This window comes from Oncorhynchus clarkii, chromosome 2 (genome assembly GCF_045791955.1).
Source record: "Oncorhynchus clarkii lewisi isolate Uvic-CL-2024 chromosome 2, UVic_Ocla_1.0, whole genome shotgun sequence".
In the NCBI taxonomy this organism is placed as follows: domain Eukaryota; kingdom Metazoa; phylum Chordata; class Actinopteri; order Salmoniformes; family Salmonidae; genus Oncorhynchus; species Oncorhynchus clarkii.
Genome location: NC_092148.1, coordinates 77933706 through 77954218, shown reverse-complemented (window position 1 = coordinate 77954218; position 20513 = coordinate 77933706). Strand labels below are relative to the sequence as shown.

General features: G+C 42.9%; 1 protein-coding gene across 2 annotated transcripts in view; it reads right to left on the bottom strand.

Moving 5' to 3' along the window:
• Nucleotides 1–33: 33 nt before the first annotated feature.
• Nucleotides 34–20513, bottom strand: part of LOC139382569 (protein arginine N-methyltransferase 8-B) — a 47399-nt gene continuing 26919 nt past the window's right edge. The window contains exons 7-10 of one of the 2 annotated variants that reach the window (XM_071126689.1): nt 18601–18716; nt 16074–16224; nt 11554–11675; nt 34–2328 (exon numbers count right to left, since the gene is read on the bottom strand). In XM_071126689.1, the coding sequence (XP_070982790.1) occupies nt 2245–2328; nt 11554–11675; nt 16074–16224; nt 18601–18716 (473 nt within the window). In that variant the 3' untranslated portion in view covers nt 34–2244. The remainder of the gene's footprint in view (nt 2329–11553; nt 11676–16073; nt 16225–18600; nt 18717–20513) is intronic. The other variant, XM_071126697.1, reaches the window with a different exon arrangement.

The window sequence follows — 20513 nt, the reverse complement described above, 5'->3', positions numbered from 1 at the left end:
TGAATTACAGATGCCACCTAGTGGACAATGTTAGTCTTTAGCTTAACTTTTATTTAACTCTTACACGACAGTTGGTCAAATGAACAGTACAATGCTTGAATAGCACTATTTTTAAACTCTATAGAAAATGGAATTGCCATACAAAATGAACATAGCACAATTTCAGTAGCTGACTTGAATTAAATAGTGTTAACCACATTTTAGTACTTAGGCAGGTTACCAGGTGTAAATATTTAAATGAATGCCATGAGTGGTAAACAGGAATAACACTTATCAAGTGTTATATCTGCTGAAGGGTAAAGTTAGTTAGCTTAAATCACTGACTTGCTATTGCACACAATTTACTTAGTGGATACTATTTCAGTTAGATTTTCTTCACATTATTCTGCTTTTTTATTATATTTCACACGCTGTGCTATACATACACACATTGATACTGGATCAAAAGCAAAACAGGTAAGAAAGACATACTATCTGCTCACAAGAGACAGCTCTGTCAACATGAAACTACCGGTCCCTGCCCTTCTAGATCAAAACGTACAATCTGTTCCGTAAAGAGTCTGCATGAGCCAAATGTCACTCACTCTTTAACTAGCCACTAGTCTATTCATACATGGCATGTCACACTACGTCTTCTGAACAGTCATAAGTGTTGTGCTGATGAGCTTCATTGAGAGGCATGGAAGAGCGAGGGGACTGGAAGTGAGTCTGTATCTTGGCTGCAGATAGAACGTCTTTGGTGAGGAAGGATGGTGTAACAGTACTACACAACTGTGAGGGGAGGTCACACAGTTGGACTGGAGGACACCTCCAGTTGTTGCCTTGGCGATGACCTTAAGAGTTAGTAAGAGCACAGGTGAAGGGAAGGAGCTGCCGCCTGAGAGTCCAACTCCAGCGCTGAGCAGAGGCTGGAATGAACTGTCTGCTACTGATCTAAGGACAGGACAACTGCTGACAGTTGCTAGGCCAGGCTCTGAGGACAAGCCAGTCACTGACCCGAGATCAGCAGAGCCAGGGAAAGCATGGTAACTACAGTGCCCTCAAGTTGAGAGAAGTTCAGTGAGCAGCAGCTACCGAAGTGAGGCCCCACCCACTGAATGCTTCGGCACATTCGCCACTTCTTGGTATGGCTTCAGTGTGTACACAGAATTTAAGAGACAATGGTTATTGTTGAAGATCAGTGTCTGCCCAGTGGGGTAGGCCTTGTAATCAGGAGCTTTTGCAGGCATCTAGAGACAAGAGCCGCAGACAATGCTGATTACAACGCCGACATCACAGCTCTAACAGAAACCACAGACCACACTTTGGAGTGCAAGCTGCGCAAATGTATGAGCGCTCATACTGTTATATTGCACACTCCCAAAAAGCTACATTACATGACCTGATTGCAAACACACACTCTCATTCACATCGTTACACATACATTATGCAGCACTGAATTTTTCTTGGCCGATACATTTAATTACTGCACTACCAGATATGGTGAAGATTATTTGCAAACATGCAAAATTGGGTAATTTAAAAGTATATTTGAAGATAGAAGATACTGGCCTAGGATGTAGAATATTAAAAAGTATCATTATATGCAATATATATGCAAAGTACAGTAACTGCAGTAATTGATCATAATGGGCTCCAAACACTGAAGCTCACAGAAAATATTTTCTCCAAAAAGGGGGGAAAATTAAGACATTTTAAAAAGTGCTAACTAATCCTGTGGCCTGATTATTTTGGAAGAACAATTAACAAAATCAAGATAACATACAATATAGATAAATAATAAATAACATTCATTATGACTAGAACATTCTTAAATTCACAAGGTGTTACATTCAAAGTTGTCCTCTGAACAGTTGGCCTAACAGTTAAGACTTGCCTAGCTAAATAAAAAGATTCAATTAAAAAAATGCAAATGAAAAAAGTGCCGGTGAGAGGTGTGCATGTTGATATTGCTTGGAGTGCCACCCCTGTACTCTTTTCTCATCGTCACCTGATTCCTCTGATCTGGCCCATCCCACCATTTCTCTCCATCTATCCTCTCTCATCCCTCTATCTCCTCTTTGATTCCTGCCTCCCACCATCTCGTCCCTCCATCCCAACCTCTCGCATTCTTCCATCCCACTCTCTCATCTCCCTCCACCCCATTCTCTCTCCTCAGTGTCTGTTGTTAAGGGGGGTGCCTCTGCCTCCCTCTGTGGGGCTGCAGGCAGCACTGCACACCGGTTCTCCCTGTTGGACACCTAGCTAACGCATCTTGTAGTCGTGGGAGATGGCTGCCTCACATAACTGTCCTTTGAAATCTAACTCAAAGGTAAAATCCAAGTCCCGCTGCAAGACAGAGAGACAGAGAGAAAGAGAGAGAGAGAAAGAGAGAAAGAGAGAGAGAGAGAGAGAGAGAGAGAGAGAAAGAGAGAGAAAAAGAGAGAAAGAGAGAGAGAGAGAAAGAGACCAAGAGAGAATTCACCAGGGGGGGAAGAGAGAAATCAGAGTGAGTGTTAAATCAAACGTTTCTTATTTCAGGCCTGTCACCTGAACATGGGCTTGACAGAGTTCTCACACAGGCCATTTCTACAGATGAGGAAAGAGGGTGGATTCCAGGACTCTGTATCATCTCCTGTTTGGTCTGGGAATGATCAGTGTTTTCTCTTCTTTGACCTTTATCGCAAACATGATTAAAACAAGCTGTCTACGGTGGAGAAGTAGCAGTGGAATGGAGTTTCTTTCTAGCTACATAATGTTAGAATAAATGCTTTATCTGCCTGAAATGACTTTATTAGACTTTGTGACTTTATTTTGATAGACAAGTACAGATATTATATATATGACCTGTACCCATCCCTGTGGGGTAGACAAGTACATATATTATATATATGACCTGTACCCATCCCTGTGGGGTAGACAAGTACAGATATTATATATATGACCTGTACCTATCCCTGTGGGGTAGACACGTACAGATATTATATATATGACCTGTACCTATCCCTGTGGGGTAGACAAGTACATATATTATATACAGTGCCTTGCGAAACTATTCGGCCCCCTTGAACTTTGCGACCTTTTGTCACATTTCAGGCTTCAAACATAAAGATATAAAACTGTATTTTTTTTAATCAACAACAAGTGGGACACAATCATGAAGTGGAACGACATTTATTGGATATTTCAAACTTTTTTAACAAATCAGAAACTGAAAAATTGGGCGTGCAAAATTATTCAGCCCCCTTAAGTTAATACTTTGTAGCGCCACCTTTTGCTGCGATTACAGCTGTAAGTCGCTTGGGGTATGTCTCTATCAGTTTTGCACATCGAGAGACTGAAATTTTTTCCCATTCCTCCTTGCAAAACAGCTCGAGCTCAGTGAGGTTGGATGGAGAGCATTTGTGAACAGCAGTTTTCAGTTCTTTCCACAGATTCTCGATTGGATTCAGGTCTGGACTTTGACTTGGCCATTCTAACACCTGGATATGTTTATTTTTTAACAATTCCATTGTAGATTTTGCTTTATGTTTTGGATCATTGTCTTGTTGGAAGACAAATCTCCGTCCCAGTCTCAGGTCTTGTGCAGACTCCATCAGGTTTTCTTCCAGAATGGTCCTGTATTTGGCTCCATCCATCTTCCCATCAATTTTAACCATCTTCCCTGTCCCTGCTGAAGAAAAGCAGGCCCAAACCATGATGCTGCCACCACCATGTTTGACAGTGGGGATGGTGTGTTCAGGGTGATGAGCTGTGTTGCTTTTACGCCAAACATAACGTTTTGCATTGTTGCCAAAAAGTTCAATTTTAGTTTCATCTGACCAGAGCACCTTCTTCCACATGTTTGGTGTGTCTCCCAGGTGGCTTGTGGCAAACTTTAAACAACACTTTTTATGGATATCTTTAAGAAATGGTGTTACGGATACAGGTATCCTGTGTCTGTGTGTATCCTGTGTGTGTTTCTTTTCTCTCCTTCTCCCCTCACAGGTGAAAATCATTACTCCCCAATCAGTCAACAATCAACCCATCAATCAGAAGACACACCTCCTCCTGTTTCCTACCCTATCACAGTTCCTTCCCCATGGTTTAAAAACCCCATCATTTGTTTGTTCAAGAGCTCAATCTCTTTGTAATGCCATGTTGGTAGATAGCTGTTCTTTGTAGATTTCAGGGTAGCTCAATCTTTGTAAATGCCATGTTTGTAGATCTCGGTTCTTCACTCGCTCTCTGTGTATTAATTAACCTCTCTTTTGTTTGAGCACCTCCATAGCACTTTGTCATCACCTGTGAGTATTGTTTTGGTTATGGTGTTTGTTTGTTGCTGGTGGGAAAAGGGGAAACCAAGACAAGTCGCCCATGGGCATACACTACCCGTAGGTAAACTTTGTTAAACACACTAGTTAGAACTGGGTGGACCACCCACTGTATTTTTGGTTAGTTAGTTAGCTGTTGTTAAAATAGGCTAGTCTAGCTTAGGGGTGTTTTTGCATATTTGTTTCTTTCCTTGGGTCCAGCTCAGCCCCTTTTCCTGCTCCCCCCCATTACCGTGTGTTTTACAATAAACCCTGAGTTTGACGGTATTATTTCAGTTGTCCTGGTTATTACGTTCACACTTTTACTTTGTCACAATTATAATTTACATGAGTTATGTTACGCGTCTCACTACCATCCCCCCTAGACTGTCGGGCCAAAAGGGATTCGTAACATAAGTGGAGCCTCGTCCGGGATCTGTCTTTACTGACACCCATGCCGCTCATGTAGATTGTTGTAGTGGTATAGTTCAGTGTTGAGCGTCATAGCTGAAGTAGCATTAGTGTTTGCTATTTTCGTTGGCTCTTGTGAAGTAGTGTAAGATGGCTACTTTTGATTTGAAGTCCTTTTTGGATAACCCTTCGTGGGAGGTTTTTGACAAATGTCGTAGAGTTGATTTAGTGACCTTGGCTGACCATTATTCAGTATCGTTTACGCAGAGTTTAGTTAAGGCGGAGGTTAAACAGCTAGTATTAAATGTATTGTTGGAAGAGCAGGTGCTTGTGTTACCGCTGCCTGAGCATACTAACCCTGTAGGGGATGTAACTGCTCCTATAAGCCCATTGGTATCTGATAATGAGGGCGAGGCTAAAACACCAGCCACATTGTCCCATTTTGATCCACTCTCCCCACTGTCAAACGGTGATGCCAGAAGGGATGTCCATTTAGCACAGTTACAACTAGAGGTGGAAGAGAGAGCCCAAATTAGGCGAGAGACTCTCCAGTTGGAGATGTGTAAAATTGAGGCAGAAAGAGAACAGCGGCATTTAGATTTGGAGATGTGTAAAATTGAGGCAGAAAAAGAACGAGAACGAGAACAGAGGCAGATGACGTTTAAAATGCGCCAGATGGAACTGGAGGCAGAGACAGCAAGGCTAGCCTTCGTTCCTACTGTGCCTGTTAGTGAGTCGTCCTCACCTGCTGTGTCCTCAAACACGTTTGACATTAGTAGGCAGATTGCCTTAGTACCTTTGTTCAGAGAGTCGGAGGTTGACTCCTATTTTTGTGTATTTGAGCGTATAGCCGTAGCATTGAAATGGCCTGAAGAGGTATGGTGTCTATTACTTCAGTGTAAATTAACTGGTAAAGCCCAAGAGGTTTTGTCAGCGCTACCTCTGGAGGACAGTTTGAATTATGAAGTGGTCAAAGCTACTGTTCTTCGTGCCTATGAGCTTGTGCCTGAGGCATACCGACAGAGATTTAGGTCTCATAGAAAGTCTTCTAGTAAGACTTATGTGGAATTTGCTAGAGACAAGGGAAATCTGTTTGATAAATGGCATGCTGCTAGTAAGGTAACTGATTTCAACTCTCTCCGGGAGTTAATCTTGTTGGAAGAGTTTAAAAATTGCTTACCCGAACGCATTGTAGTTTACCTAAACGAACAGAAAGTATCCTCCCTGGCAGAAGCGTCTGTGTTGGCAGACGAGTTTGTGTTGACGCACAAGAGTGTGTTTTCGGCTCAAACTGAGAGTAGAACCACTGAGTTTCCTACCTTTAGCCCTAGTCGACCAGCAGTAGTCTATCAAGCACGGCAGAAGAATGAGCGTTCCTGTTTCTATTGTCATAAAGTGGGACATATGATTAATGATTGCTTCCTGCTTAAATGCAAACAAGGGATGCCTCTTCGTGCCAAGCCACCAACAGGTGTTGCTCTAATTCGTACGGTTGTGAGGTCTGCAACAAAACAGGTGCCTCAGAGTAACTGTAGTTTGAAAGACCCAGTCCCCGACCGTAGTTATGAACCATTCATTTTCGAGGGGTTTGTGTCCCTAACGAATGACGAAGCGTCTCAGCGTCCGGTTAAAATCCTTAGAGATACTGGTGCGGCGCAGTCGTTTATATTGTCTGATGTGTTGCCCTTATCTGACGATACATACTGTGGTTCCAGTGTGTTAGTGCAGGGTATTGAAATGGGTTTTGTCCCAGTGCCATTGCACTTTGTGAAAGTACACTGAGTTAATCAGTGGAATATTCAGAGTGGGGGTACGTCCTAAGTTGCCAGTGAAAGGTGTGACCTTTATAATGGGTAACGATATTGCCGGAGGAAAGGTAGTACCCGTATTGGAAGTATTGGATAAAAGTGACCACTCTCTCTCGAATGAGTTGGCACAGAGTTATCCACATGTGTTCCCCGCTTGTGCTGTCACTCGTGCTCAGGCACTACAAGAGGGTGACGTGATAGATTTGTCGAACACTGTTCTGTTCAAAGAGGATGATCAAGAGGATGGATTGTGTGATACCTCTGAGAAGTTGATCATCTCTGACAAACAGCCCAGGAAAGAATTAAAGAACGTTGAACTTATTGCTGATGCAATACAGTTACCAGTCACTCGTGAGCAGCTGATTGCTAACCAAAAGGTTGACAACAAGCTTGCTAAATGTTTTTCTAGTGTTGTCTCGTTAGAAGAGGTGAAGAAGAAGAATGTGGCTTACTTCATTGATGGTAATCTCCTCATGCGTAAATGGAAATCCCATGTTGACGCGGGTGGAGATTGGAATGCTGTTTACCAAATAGTGATTCCTACAGCCTTTCGACAAAATGTATTATCCCTTGCTCATGATCACCAGTGGTCTGGTCATTTAGGAATTACAAAGACGTATGATCGGATCCTTCAACATTTTTTTTGGCCGGGTTTAAAACAAGATGTGGCTCAGTTCTGTCGGACATGCCACACCTGTCAGATAACAGGAAAACCAAATCAGGTTATTCCTCCCGCTCCTCTGTGTCCCATACCTGTCATAGGTGAACCATTTGAGCATGTGGTGGTTGATTGTGTCGGACCGTTACCGAAGACAAAATCGGGTAACCAGTTTTTGTTAACGATAATGTGTATGGCTACAAGATACCCCGAGGCTATTCCTCTGAGAAGGATTACAGCTCCGATAGTGAGTAAAGCCTTAATAAAATTCTTCACGACATTCAGGTTACCTAAGGTGGTACAAAGCGATCAAGGTACCAATTTCCTATCCAAGCTCTTCAAGCAGGTGTTGAAATCCTTATCAATTACGCACCGTGTATCAAGCGCCTATCACCCAGAGTCTCAGGGTGCGCTTGAAAGATGGCATCAGACACTGAAGTCTATGCTACGTAAATATTGTTTGGAATCTGAGAAAGATTGGGATGAGGGAGTTCCTCTAGTTTTGTTTGCTGCTCGTGAAACTGTGCAGGAGTCCCTAGGTTTCAGCCCGGCTGAACTAGTGTTTGGTCACACAGTGAGAGGACCAATGAAAGTCCTTAAAGAACAGTTCTTGTCCCAAGAGTTGTGTACCAGAGATGAGAATGTGTTGGACTATGTTATTCGCTTTCGTGAGCGCCTACACCAAGCTTGTGCTCTTGCAAAGGAAGCTCTGTCTTCCTCACAGAGGAGCATGAAAAGACACTATGATAAAGAGGCTGTTTCTCGTCCACTACAGCCAGGTGACCAAGTACTGGTGTTATTACCTGTTCCAGGATCTTCACTGTCAGCTCGTTTCTCTGGTCCTTATTTAATTGAAAAGAAAATAAGTGAAACTGACTATGTGCTTCAAACTCCTGATAGAAAACGCCAATCTCGTGTGTGTCACATTAACATGTTGAAAGCATACCACACCCGACCCATCACACAGTTAGATAGTTCAAAAACAGAGGAAGGTACTGCTGTCTCCTCTGCTACTACTGCGATGATAGTGGACTGTCATATTGATGATGTTGATGGCTTGGAGTTGCGCAATACTCAGCAGCAGTGTGTTAGATTGCCCAACTCAGAAATGCTGCTGTCTATCCAGTCAGGTCTGGTTCATTTAACGGATGGACAGGCTAATGATATTGTGAGGCTACTACACAGTTTTCCATGTCTCTTTAATGACGTTCCTACTCGCACAAATGTGTTGGAACATGACATTAATGTTGGAAATGCTACACCTATCAAGCAACACCCATATCGTATCAACGCTTCCAAGAGGAAGATAATGAGGGATGAGGTGAGATATTTGTTGGAGAATGACCTGGCTAAGCCAAGTTCAAGCCCTTGGAGTTCTCCTTGCATTCTGGTTCCTAAACCTGATGGTACGTCCAGGTTATGTACGGATTATCGAAAGGTAAATTCTGTCACAATGCCAGATTCGTTCCCGTTACCCAGACTGGACGACTGTATCGACACTATTGGTGCTGCTAAGTATGTAACCAAGTTGGACCTCTTAAAAGGTTACTGGCAGGTTCCGTTAACTTCACGTGCTTCTGAGATTTCTGCCTTTGTGACCCCAGACAACTTCCTTCAGTACTCAGTCATGGCTTTTGGGATGCGAAATGCACCAGCCACTTTCCAACGACTGGTTAACTCTGTATTAGCTGGCGTTCCTAATTGTAGTGCATACCTTGATGACCTAGTGATTTATTTGTCTGAGTGGTCAGATCATGTTGACTTGCTAAGGGTAGTATGTGAACGGTTGGCAGCTGCTTCTCTAACCCTGAACTTGGCAAAGTGCGAGTTTGGGAAGGCTACTGTTACCTATCTCGGTAAAGAGGTTGGCCATGGACAGGTGCGCCCTGTTGATGCCAAGGTCTTGGCTATAACTGCATTCCCTGCACCTACCACTAGACGAGAGCTACGCCGCTTTTTAGGGATGGTTGGCTACTACCGTAGCTTCTGCAAAAATTTCTCTGCGGTAGTTGCTCCATTGACTGATTTGCTCAGTCCGGCAAGACCATTTGTGTGGTCCCCTGATTGTAAGAGAGCTTTTGAATCAGCGAAAGCACTCTTATGTAGTACCCCTGTACTTGCTGCTCCGGATTTTGAACAACCGTTCAAGCTTGAGGTAGATGCTAGTGCCAGAGGTGCTGGTGCTGTTCTACTGCAGCAGGACAAGAGTGGAGTGGATCATCCTGTTTGTTATTTTTCCCGTAAATTTAATAAATGTCAAACAAACTATGCGACAATAGAACAAGAAGCTCTTGCTTTGTTGTTGGCTCTGCAATACTTCGAAGTATACATTGGTTCCAGTGCCCTACCAGTGATTGTGTATACTGACCATAACCCTTTAGTTTTTCTCCACCGAATGTACAACCAGAACCAGCGCCTTATGCGTTGGGCGCTGATTGTACAAAATTATCATTTGGAGATCCGCCACAAAAAGGGTTCAGATAATGTGTTGGCAGATGCTTTGTCTCGTGTGTAAAAATGATTTTTGTATGTTTTGGCAAGGTTGACGTTGTTGTTGTAAGTATTAATTGTAATACTGTGGTCGCAATCCCTAGGGTTGCTCTTTTAAGGGTGGGAGTGTTACGGATACAGGTATCCTGTGTCTGTGTGTATCCTGTGTGTGTTTCTTTTCTCTCCTTCTCCCCTCACAGGTGAAAATCATTACTCCCCAATCAGTCAACAATCAACCCATCAATCAGAAGACACACCTCCTCCTGTTTCCTACCCTATCACAGTTCCTTCCCCATGGTTTAAAAACCCCATCATTTGTTTGTTCAAGAGCTCAATCTCTTTGTAATGCCATGTTGGTAGATAGCTGTTTGTAGATTTCAGGGTAGCTCAATCTTTGTAAATGCCATGTTTGTAGATCTCGGTTCTTCACTCGCTCTCTGTGTATTAATTAACCTCTCTTTTGTTTGAGCACCTCCATAGCACTTTGTCATCACCTGTGAGTATTGTTTTGGTTATGGTGTTTGTTTGTTGCTGGTGGGAAAAGGGGAAACCAAGACAAGTCGCCCATGGGCATACACTACCCGTAGGTAAACTTTGTTAAACACACTAGTTAGAACTGGGTGGACCACCCACTGTATTTTTGGTTAGTTAGTTAGCTGTTGTTGAAATAGGCTAGTCTAGCTTAGGGGTGTTTTTGCATATTTGTTTCTTTCCTTGGGTCCAGCTCAGCCCCTTTTCCTGCTCCCCCCCCCCATTACCGTGTGTTTTACAATAAACCCTGAGTTTGACGGTATTATTTCAGTTGTTCTGGTTATTACGTTCACACTTTTACTTTGTCACAATTATAATTTACATGAGTTATGTTACGCGTCTCACTACCATCCCCCCTAGACTGTCGGGCCAAAAGGGATTCGTAACAAATGGCTTTCTTCTTGCCACTCTTCCATAAAGGCCAGATTTGTGCAATATACAACTGATTGTTGTCCTATGGACAGAGTCTCCCACCTCAGCTGTAGATCTCTGCAGTTCATCCAGAGTGATCATGGGCCTCTTGGCTGCATCTCTGATCAGTCTTCTCCTTGTATGAGCTGAAAGTTTAGAGGGACGGCCAGGTCTTGGTAGATTTGCAGTGGTCTGATACTCCTTCTATTTCAATATTATCGCTTGCACAGTGCTCCTTGGGATGTTAAAAGCTTGGGAAATATTTTTGTATCCAAATCCAGCTTTAAACTTCTTCACAACAGTATCTCGGACCTGCCTGGTGTGTTCCTTGTTCTTCATGATGCTCTCTGCGCTTTTAACGGACCTCTGAGACTATCACAGTGCAGGTGCATTTATACGGAGACTTGATTACACACAGGTGGATTGTATTTATCATCATTAGTCATTTAGGTCAACATTGGATCATTCAGAGATCCTCACTGAACTTCTGGAGAGAGTTTGCTGCACTGAAAGTCAAGGGGCTGAATAATTTTGCACGCCCAATTTTTCAGTTTTTGATTTGTTAAAGTTTGGAATATCCAATAAATGTCGTTCCACTTCATGATTGTGTCCCACTTGTTGTTGATTCTTCACAAAAAAATACAGTTTTAAATCTTTATGTTTGAAGCCTGAAATGTGGCAAAAGGTCGCAAAGTTCAAGGGGGCCGAATACTTTCGCAAGGCACTGTATATGACCTGTACCTATCCCTGTGGGGCCTGGCTAGGGGCTAGGGCCTTTAAAAAACATTTTTGGGGACCAGAACAAACCTGGTACCTAGATGGGGGGGTGGGGGTTCCCGGACACAGATTTAGCCTAGTCCTGGACTACAAAGCACTTTCAATGGATATTCTAGACTGTGTCCCAGAAATTACCCTTATAAGGTTAACTTCTAAATTGATGACATTTTACTGGTCATAGATTCCAGATACTCACTATGTTCCTGTCGTTGGGCTTCATGTTGATGCTGCCAATGATCTCTTCCCCTCTCCTCACAGTCAGGTAGTCCTCCAGGTAGAACACTGTCTGTTTCCAGTGTGTGTACGGAGCATCAGGGGCTGTAGGAAGACAGACAGGCAGTTAAGGCCAAATCCTAACTTCAGGTCAGTGTGCTTAAAAGGTCCAATGCAACCGTTTTTATCTTAATATCAAATAATTTCTGCATAATTGTTTTCAATTACAATGGTCAAAAATAAATAAATAGCTTATTAGCAAAAAGCCATTTTTCAAGCAATAATTTTGCTAGGACTGTCTGGGAGTGGTCTGAGACAAGGACCTAATGGGAGGGATATGTACCCCGAAAAGAAGCTGCTATTGGCAGAGAGGTTTAAAGTTATCTTTGTTATTGGTCTATTAACTTATACCTGGTGATGTAGCCAGGCAGGGCAAAACTCCACCCTTGCTAAACGAGCTGAAATTCCAGGTGCTATTTTCAAACAGCTCTTACACTAAAAGGGAATTTCATAATTTTCACAATTTCACAGTATTATTCCAACCTCATAGTGTGGAGATATACAGTATATAAAACAAAGGAAAATCATGTTTTTGACTGCACTGCCCCTTATACTCGTATTTTCACGTAAATTATGCATAATTGTCAACTGAAGAGTTCATTTTAGAATTCGGCCCTTGGAGTGGACATGACCCCCAGACCATTTACCCTTAAAACCAAAACAATCATGAGCCAAAGTTTTGACCCCTATATGAACTGTAACTCAGTAAAATCTTTGGAATTGAAATTCATTATTTGTACATTTCCCAGTTAATAGAATGAATGCACTTAGTGTCAAAAATGGACTGCAGGATTTGTTTAAATGCATTTCAACTTGTATTGCTGAATTTCCAGGACAGCTAGGCTCTCTGAACAGGGACATGATACGTCTGAAAGCCTGAGGGAATTGAACCCTGATCACTAATCATCATGCTATTTAGTAACACCACAGATGTGTAATGCTAAAATGCTGGTTGAGGATATAAATATAATTGGTGTAATAAACAAATAAGAGGAACTGACTGGGCTGACCTCCCCACCGACATTCGTCTTTATTCATCTTTATCCTCCCATTACCTCGCCACTCATCATGCATTCCGCTACCTGAATTGTGTGTGTATATGTGTGTGGCAGCTTATCTCCAGCTGCACACTGATGATAGCCGACATCACCGCCCCAAACAAAAGTGTGCGCTCCCTTGTGAATGCGCTGTTAAACGATTGCTGGACCAAGCCAAAGGTCAATACACCTTTAATCAAATTTCAGCCGGCTGTCCCTGGGTATCTTTGCACCTTTAAAAATGTATGCTATTTGATGGCTCATGGAAAAAACAGAGTTTCTGATCAGCATGGTTGCTGCATAAACACACACACACACACACAGAGTATGAAAGCTGTGTGGGAACAAACAGAATAGGTAAATCTATAGTTGTGAAGAGGTTATGACAACAGCTTTTCCTCCTCAGGAGACTCTTCCTCCCCAGATCCTCGAAAGGTCCCCAGATTCTAGTGCGTACGGCCCAGTACATCACTGGGGAAAAGCTTCCTGACATCCAGGACCTATATACTAGGCGGTGTCAGAGGAAGGCCCAAAAAATTGTCAAAGACTACAGCTACCCAAGTCATAGACTGTTCTCTCTGCTGTTGCATGGCAAGTGGTACCAGAGCACCAAGTCTAGAACCAAAAGGCTCCTTAACAGCTTCTACCCCCAAACCAAAAGACTGCTGAACAACTAATCAAATGGGCACCCAGACTATTTACTTTGACCCCCTCCACCCTTTGTTTTTACACTGCTGCTACTCGCTGTTTATTATCTATGCGTAGTCACTTTACAAATGACCTCGACTAACCTGTACCCCTGCACATTGACTTGGTACCGGTACCCCCTGTATATAGCCTTGTTATTGTAATCTTAAATATCTTGTAACACATGCATACATATTTGTTTTTAACTTTCGTTTATTTAGTACATATTTTCTTAACTCTATTTATTGAACTGCATTGTTGGTTAAGGGCTTGTAAGTAAGCATTTAACGGTAAGGTTGTATTCGGCGCATGTGACATAACATTTGATTCGATTTGTTTTGCTAATTCAATGGGTGAGTTGTTATTGTCCAGCAGCAGATAACTTGAACTTTTTCTACCTCAACTCAGCATGTCTGAGTGTCTCTGTGTGCTCCATACACTATATACCTGTCCTCCAGGAGAACATAGGAAATCAATGGCATTAGAGGACTTAGGCCTCTATGTGTGCATTTAGATGCGTATCAGGGGTGCAGCGAGGGTAGCAAGATTTAGCGTTGGCTAAGGTGATTTAGTCTGATGGACTGGCTCAAATCAATACAAAGAGGTGGAAGAGCTGTATGATTGGAGGTCAAAATTAAGACATGGTCCACTTTGCAGAGTGACAACACATGGTCATCTTGCCACTGCCTCTGCAAAATGTACGCCACAGAAAGTCACAGTGCAAAGTCTCCTATGTGCGTCACAAATTCAAATGAAGGCAAACAAATAAAGATATTATGCGGTATCACATCACAAAATGTATAACATCACACCACCACTAGAGGTCGCTCACTGACTGATCCAAATGAACTCAGCTCATCGCTCTACGTTCTGTGGACATGCAAATCAACTGGGGCCTCAACCTGGGGCCTCTTCTAATTTTAGACTTGATACACTACATGACCCAAAGTATGTGGACACCTGCTAGTCAAACATCTCATTCCAAAATCACGGGCATTAATATGGAGTTGGTCCCGCCTTTACTGCTATAACAGCCTCCACTCTTCTGGGAAGGCTTTCCACTAGATGTTGGAACATTGTGATTTCATTCAGCCACAAGCGCATTAGTGAGGTTGGGCACTGATGTTGGGCGATTAGGCTTGGCTCGCAGTCGGCATTCCAATTCATCCCAGGTGTTCGATGGGGTTGAGGTCAGGGTTCTGTGCAGGCCAGTCAAGTTCTTCCACATCGATCTCGACAAACTATTTCTGTATGGACCTCGCTTTGTGCACGGGGCATTGTCATGCTGGAACAGGAAAGGGCCTTCCCCAAACTGTTGGAAGCTCAGAAAAAGTTGGAAGCTCAGAATCATCTAGAATGTAATTGTATGCTGTAGCATTAAGATTCCCCTTCACTGGAACTAAGGGGCCTAGTCCGAACCACCATAAAGGTCTAGATAGAGAGTTACAACACATTTTTACACTTGAAGGGTTGTAAAACTCCCTGCGCTGGCTGGCTATACAAGAGTAATACAAACAAACACATGCAAGCACTCTTTTACACAGGCGATGCATCGATATTACCAGACCATTATTCCTCCTCTACCAAACTTTACAGTTGGCACTATGCATTGGGGCAGGTAGCGTTCTCCTGGCATCCGGCAAACCCAGATTAGTTCATCGGACTGCCAGATGGTGAAGCGTGACTCATCACTCCAGAGAACAAGTTTCCCCTGCTCCACAGTCAAATAGCGGGGAGCTTTACATCCATCCAGCCGACGCTTGGCATTGCCCATGGTGATCTTAGGCTTGTGTGCGGCTGCTTGGCCATGGAAACCCATTTCATGAAGCTTCGAACAAACAGTGCTTGTGCTGACGTTGCTTCCAGTGCTGACGTTGCTTGGGAGCGCTGTGCACTTTAACACTTGGCAGTCCTGTTCTGTGAGCTTGTGTGGCCACCACTTCGCAGCTAAGCCATTGTTGCTCCTAGATGCTTCCACTTCACAATAATTGACTATGGCAGCTTTAGCGGGGCCAAAATTTGATGAACCAACTTGTTGGAAAGGTGGCATCCAATGACGGTGCCACATTGAAAAAGACAGATCTTCAGTAAGGCCATTCTACTGCCAATGTTTGTTTATGGAGATTGCATCGCTGTGTGCTCAATTGTATACCTCTGTCAGCAACAGGTGTGGCTGAAATAGCCAAATCCACTAATTTGAAGGGGTGTCCACTTACTTTTATATAAATATATATAGTGTATCAGCGTTTGCTGTTGTAGTCTAGGCCTTTCTGGCTTATCAAAGAGCTCATTAGAGGGATGGAATGGAACCCATAGGGAGGATGGATGGTGGGCAGGGAGCAGGAACTCTAGCTAACCTATCAGGGAGCAGCAGGACTCTCCTAGCCTGTAATCTGCTGCTGCCGCCAATTAAAAGGATAAAATCCTAGGTCTGCAGAAGTTGTTCTGATAACGACACTGTGAACTGAAGAGCTGCTAGTACTACGGTACAAAGAGTGCTAATGAGCCTTCCTTTATTGCTCAAACTTTCTTATCATCCAGTTTATTGTCGTCGTCCCCCAACAATTGCCTGTTGCCAACCCCTGACCTACACATTCCTCTTATTAATCACATGTCAATCTTACATCTACAATTAGGCTACACCTGTGTAAGCCTGTGTGAATATCAATAACAGAGAAAGAGAGGCAGAGAACAGGAAGAGAGAGAGTTGAAAATGTACCGGTGGAGAAGCCAGTCTTCTTGTGACACTTGGTGAACTCGATGTTAAAGTAGGTGACAAGGGCGTGGATGTAGTCGTTCCTCTGGATCTGAAGGCAGAAGGCTGAGGTGAAGGACAAGTCCTCAGTCTTCACTGTATAGATGTCCACCTCCTGTTGAAGAGGGACAACAACCACACTTCCCTGTTACATCTACAGCTAGCAGTGTTAATGCTAATCACATACATACTCCATAGTGATTGGGGTTCTATTCACACCATTCACTGCCAGCACAGTGGTTTCTCCATTGTGTATGTACATGTAGGCCTAACTCTTCCTCTGTTGCCTTTCAAGTCTTGTACGGAGCAGGTCCACGTGCATGTCTTATATGTGAGTCATATGATCTATGTGGCGGTGCCCCTGGGCATTGTGTCCTGTATTATCCCTGAGCCTCTTGTTCTGTCTGTCAGAGCTGAAGCCTCTGCTCTCTGCTACTCTGCTCCAACCTCTCCCTTTGGGTTCAAGGGCCACAGAGCTGAAACCAAACCCCACCTCACCCCAGAGGGACCAGCCCAGAAACCCCCACTAAAGGTGGATAAATGAGGAGAAGATGGGGTCATTTGGCTGGAGAACCAAGGCAATAACTATTGTTAGGCTTCTATTGTGCTCACATGCTGCTCCTTTATAGACCTCCTACAGTATGATTCATATCCCATATTTTAAAAGGGTATCTACTGCCTCGTGATTCTGCAGTGGGAGAGGAGAGCATATGGTTGTGAAACACAGCTTTCTGCTCCGGTGAGGCCCACATTTCATCTTTCACTCAAATGTCAGCACACCAGCGGTTCCCAAATCACGTTAGCGTTTGATTACAGAGAAATCAGGAGCGTCCTCCCATCTGAATCTGTTGCTGCTAGGTAAGCAGACAGATGGTTTAGAGCTCAGATAATGTGTTGTTATGCAGTCCCCTATAATGTATTCACCGCGGGGGGCAACTGGCTCTGTTTCCAAAGTGACACATTTGCAGTGGAAAAATACAATTTTTATGTATCGGGCGATCAGCAGTTAAAACAGCATAATTCAAGTCAACGTCCCCAGCTATCTTTCTCAAACAACTCCCAGCTTTCGTAAGAGTAACAACTGTTTACTTTGGCTATGCGCCACAAACTCCTTAAAGCCATATTTCATAGTGCAGGACGACAATTCCTCTTCGGCGCCCTCTCACTCACAGTAAAGGAAACATTTTGAACACGAGGAACTTGTTTGATCCCTTTAACATCCTAAGCTCCTTTGCGCACTGTCTGTGTACAATATTAATTACAGGACTCATTCTATAATCCATTCAGAGACATGCAACACCTTGTCAGTGGCTTGTCATTTTCTGGGTTGTCAGGTTTAATCTTGCCAGGCGTGAGTGCAAAGAAGGTGCCAGTATAAAAATCTGGAAGATAAAACACTGATTTTTCAAAAGATTATTTCCCTGCTTGTTATTTTTACAGACAAAAGGCTTTAGAAAGAAACAACATAAACACATGCACTTAGAAATGGCAATCCAATCAATAATCTAGGTGAACAATCCAATCAATAATCTAGGTGAACAATCCAATCAATAATCTAGGTGAACAAGAATCAATAATCTAGGTAAACAAGACAATCAATAATCTAGGTAAACAAGACAATCAGACAATCAGCAGTCTAGACATGGGAATTAACATGGCACAATCTGTAGCTAGTAGTGAAGGCCACAGAAAGCATGGCCAGAAGGCTGGAATTGGAGGATCACATTAGGGTGAAATATTGTCCATTTACAGCTGAAGACATACGCCACTAGATTGTGATATGTGGATGATTTACAGTCTCTTTACTGTAACGTATGGTCTCTTTCCTGATTCTGAATTAGGTTAAACAGTTTAAAAAGTATTGATTCCTACAGTGTGTTTTCAACAATGCTACAATGTTACGTTGAGGCACGTGGATGAGAAGTACACACCTCAGCAGTCCAAAACCTGAAGCTTGGCAGCTATGTTCACCATTCGAATGAACAGATCAAGATATCGTCTGGTGGCCTGTTATACTAATAACAGTAACACCGGGTTATGTAAATCCTACACTGCATTAGCCTAGAGTTTTTTGTTTACTTTATTATTTCAACTATTTAAAAAAACAAGCACACAACATTTGAAAAAGCCATAGGTGCAGTTGAGTAAAATCATGGAGGATAACACAATAAAGGGATTGTGGTCCTCTTGAGACACGGATGAACACAGTATGGCAGCGAGATAATAAAACAGAAAAACAAAGATCTATCTCATCATTGCAGTTACATCGTAGGGTACAATGAAACGGGCACAGAAGACAAACAGTTTAAAAGGGTGTCGTTTTTATGGGCAGAGACAACGCTGACGCAATGCTTTGTGATTCAACAGTGGGCTTTCGAACTGCTGGTTTTCCACAAATACAAAAACAAATTAACTACACACACATACAGCAGAGACATGCAATAGTTCTACACACATCCACACACACACGTGAAATGAAGACAAAGCGGACCTTGATCAGGAAGGAGTTGGTGACCATCTGTTTGGGGTCAACTATGTCCACCAGGGGCTCCTTCATGGCCACGTTACGGATGCAGGTCATGTCAAAGCCATACACGTTCTCCCACCCTGTGGATGCACAGCGCATTATGGAACACCTTTGTGGAAGGGCAATTAAATAAATCAGTCTTAGAGAGGGAGGAATACATAGTGTGTGTCCAAAATGGCACCATACTCCCTATGTAGATGACCAAGGCACAAGATACCTGGTTAAAAGTAGTGGACTAAATAGGGAATTGGGGGCCACTTCAGACGCAGTGTCGGCTAACCATCACTGTAGTGCAGTGCACCGCAGTAAACAGAGAGATTGCCTAATCTCTCCTCAGGCTAACTCATAATGTATTAAGCATGGCTACAGTACTTAAGATAGTGTTTAAGATGAAGAAAAAAATAAATAAAATGGAGCCCTCTTACACTGTTGTGATGCGAAAATCCTGGCGAAATGCATAGCACATAGAATAAAAAAGGTTTTACCAGATATTGTTCACCCTGATCAGACTGGTTTTTCACAAGGACGATATATTGGAGACAATATACGACAATTACTTGAAACAATTGAACACTATGAAACGTCAAAGATACCAGGCCTGGTCTTCAGAGCAGATTTTGAAAAGGTGTTTGATAAAGTACAACTAGAATGTTGTAAAAATAAAAAAGTAACCTGGGTGTTTTTTCACACAAACACTCGTCCTGTCCTGCTCAGGTTCCACACATTGAGCTGTAAAACTAAACAGACGTCTATATATATATATATATATTTATATATAAATGCCTGGACTACTTTAATTTCAGTGAATATCTTATACAATAAGTAAATGATATGTACAGCAATGCCAGGTGTAAAATAGTAAATAACGGTTACTTCTCAGAAAGTATTGAGCTGTTAAGAGGAGCAAAACAAGGCTGTCTGTTGTCTCCATATCTATTTATGGGCATTGAAATGTTAGCTATTAAAATTAGATCCAACAAGAACATCAAGGGGTTAGAATCCAGGGGATAAAAACAAAAATGTTAATGTATTGCAATGAATAAAGTATTTTATTGAGTCCGCAATCTGGATCCCTACACAGTCTCAATGAAGATCTTGATCACTTTTCTAGCCTCTCTCGATTAAAACCGAATTATGAAAAGTGTACCATATTATGTATTGTAGTTTACCAATAAAATTGGTGGATGGTGAAGTAGACATACTTGGTATTCATATCTCAGATAAGATGCTGCAACCATGGAGAGGTATGTACAGTGCATTCGGAAAGTATTCAGACCCCTTTTTGGACTTCTAAAATTAATTAAATACAGTTTTTTCCCTCAATCTACACACAATACCCCATAATGACAAAGCACAGTTTTTTTGCAAATGTATTAAATTTAAAAAACTGAAATATCACATTTCCGTAAGTATTCAGACCCTTTACTCAGTGCATAGTCGAAGTACCTTTGGCAGTGATGACAGCCCCGAGTGTTCTTGGGTATGACGCTACAAGCTTGGCACACCTGTATTTGGGGAGTTTCTCCCATTTTTCTCTGCAGGTCCTCTCGAGCTCTGTCAGGTTGGATGGGGAGCGTCGCTGCACAGCTATTTTCAGGTCTCTCAAGGGGTGTTCAATCGGGTTCAAGTCCGAGCTCTGGCTGGGTCACTCAAGAACATTCAGAGACTTGTCCCGAAGCCACACCAGCCGTGTCTTAGCTGTGTGCTTAGGGGCTTTGTCCTGTTGGAAGGTGAACCTTTAACCCAGTCAGGTCCTGAGCGCTCTGGAGCAGGTCTTCAACGAGGATCGCTCTGTACTTTGCTCCTTTCACCTTTCCCTCGATCCCGACTAGTCTTTGCCACTTAAAAACATTCCCACAGCGTGATGCTGCCACCGC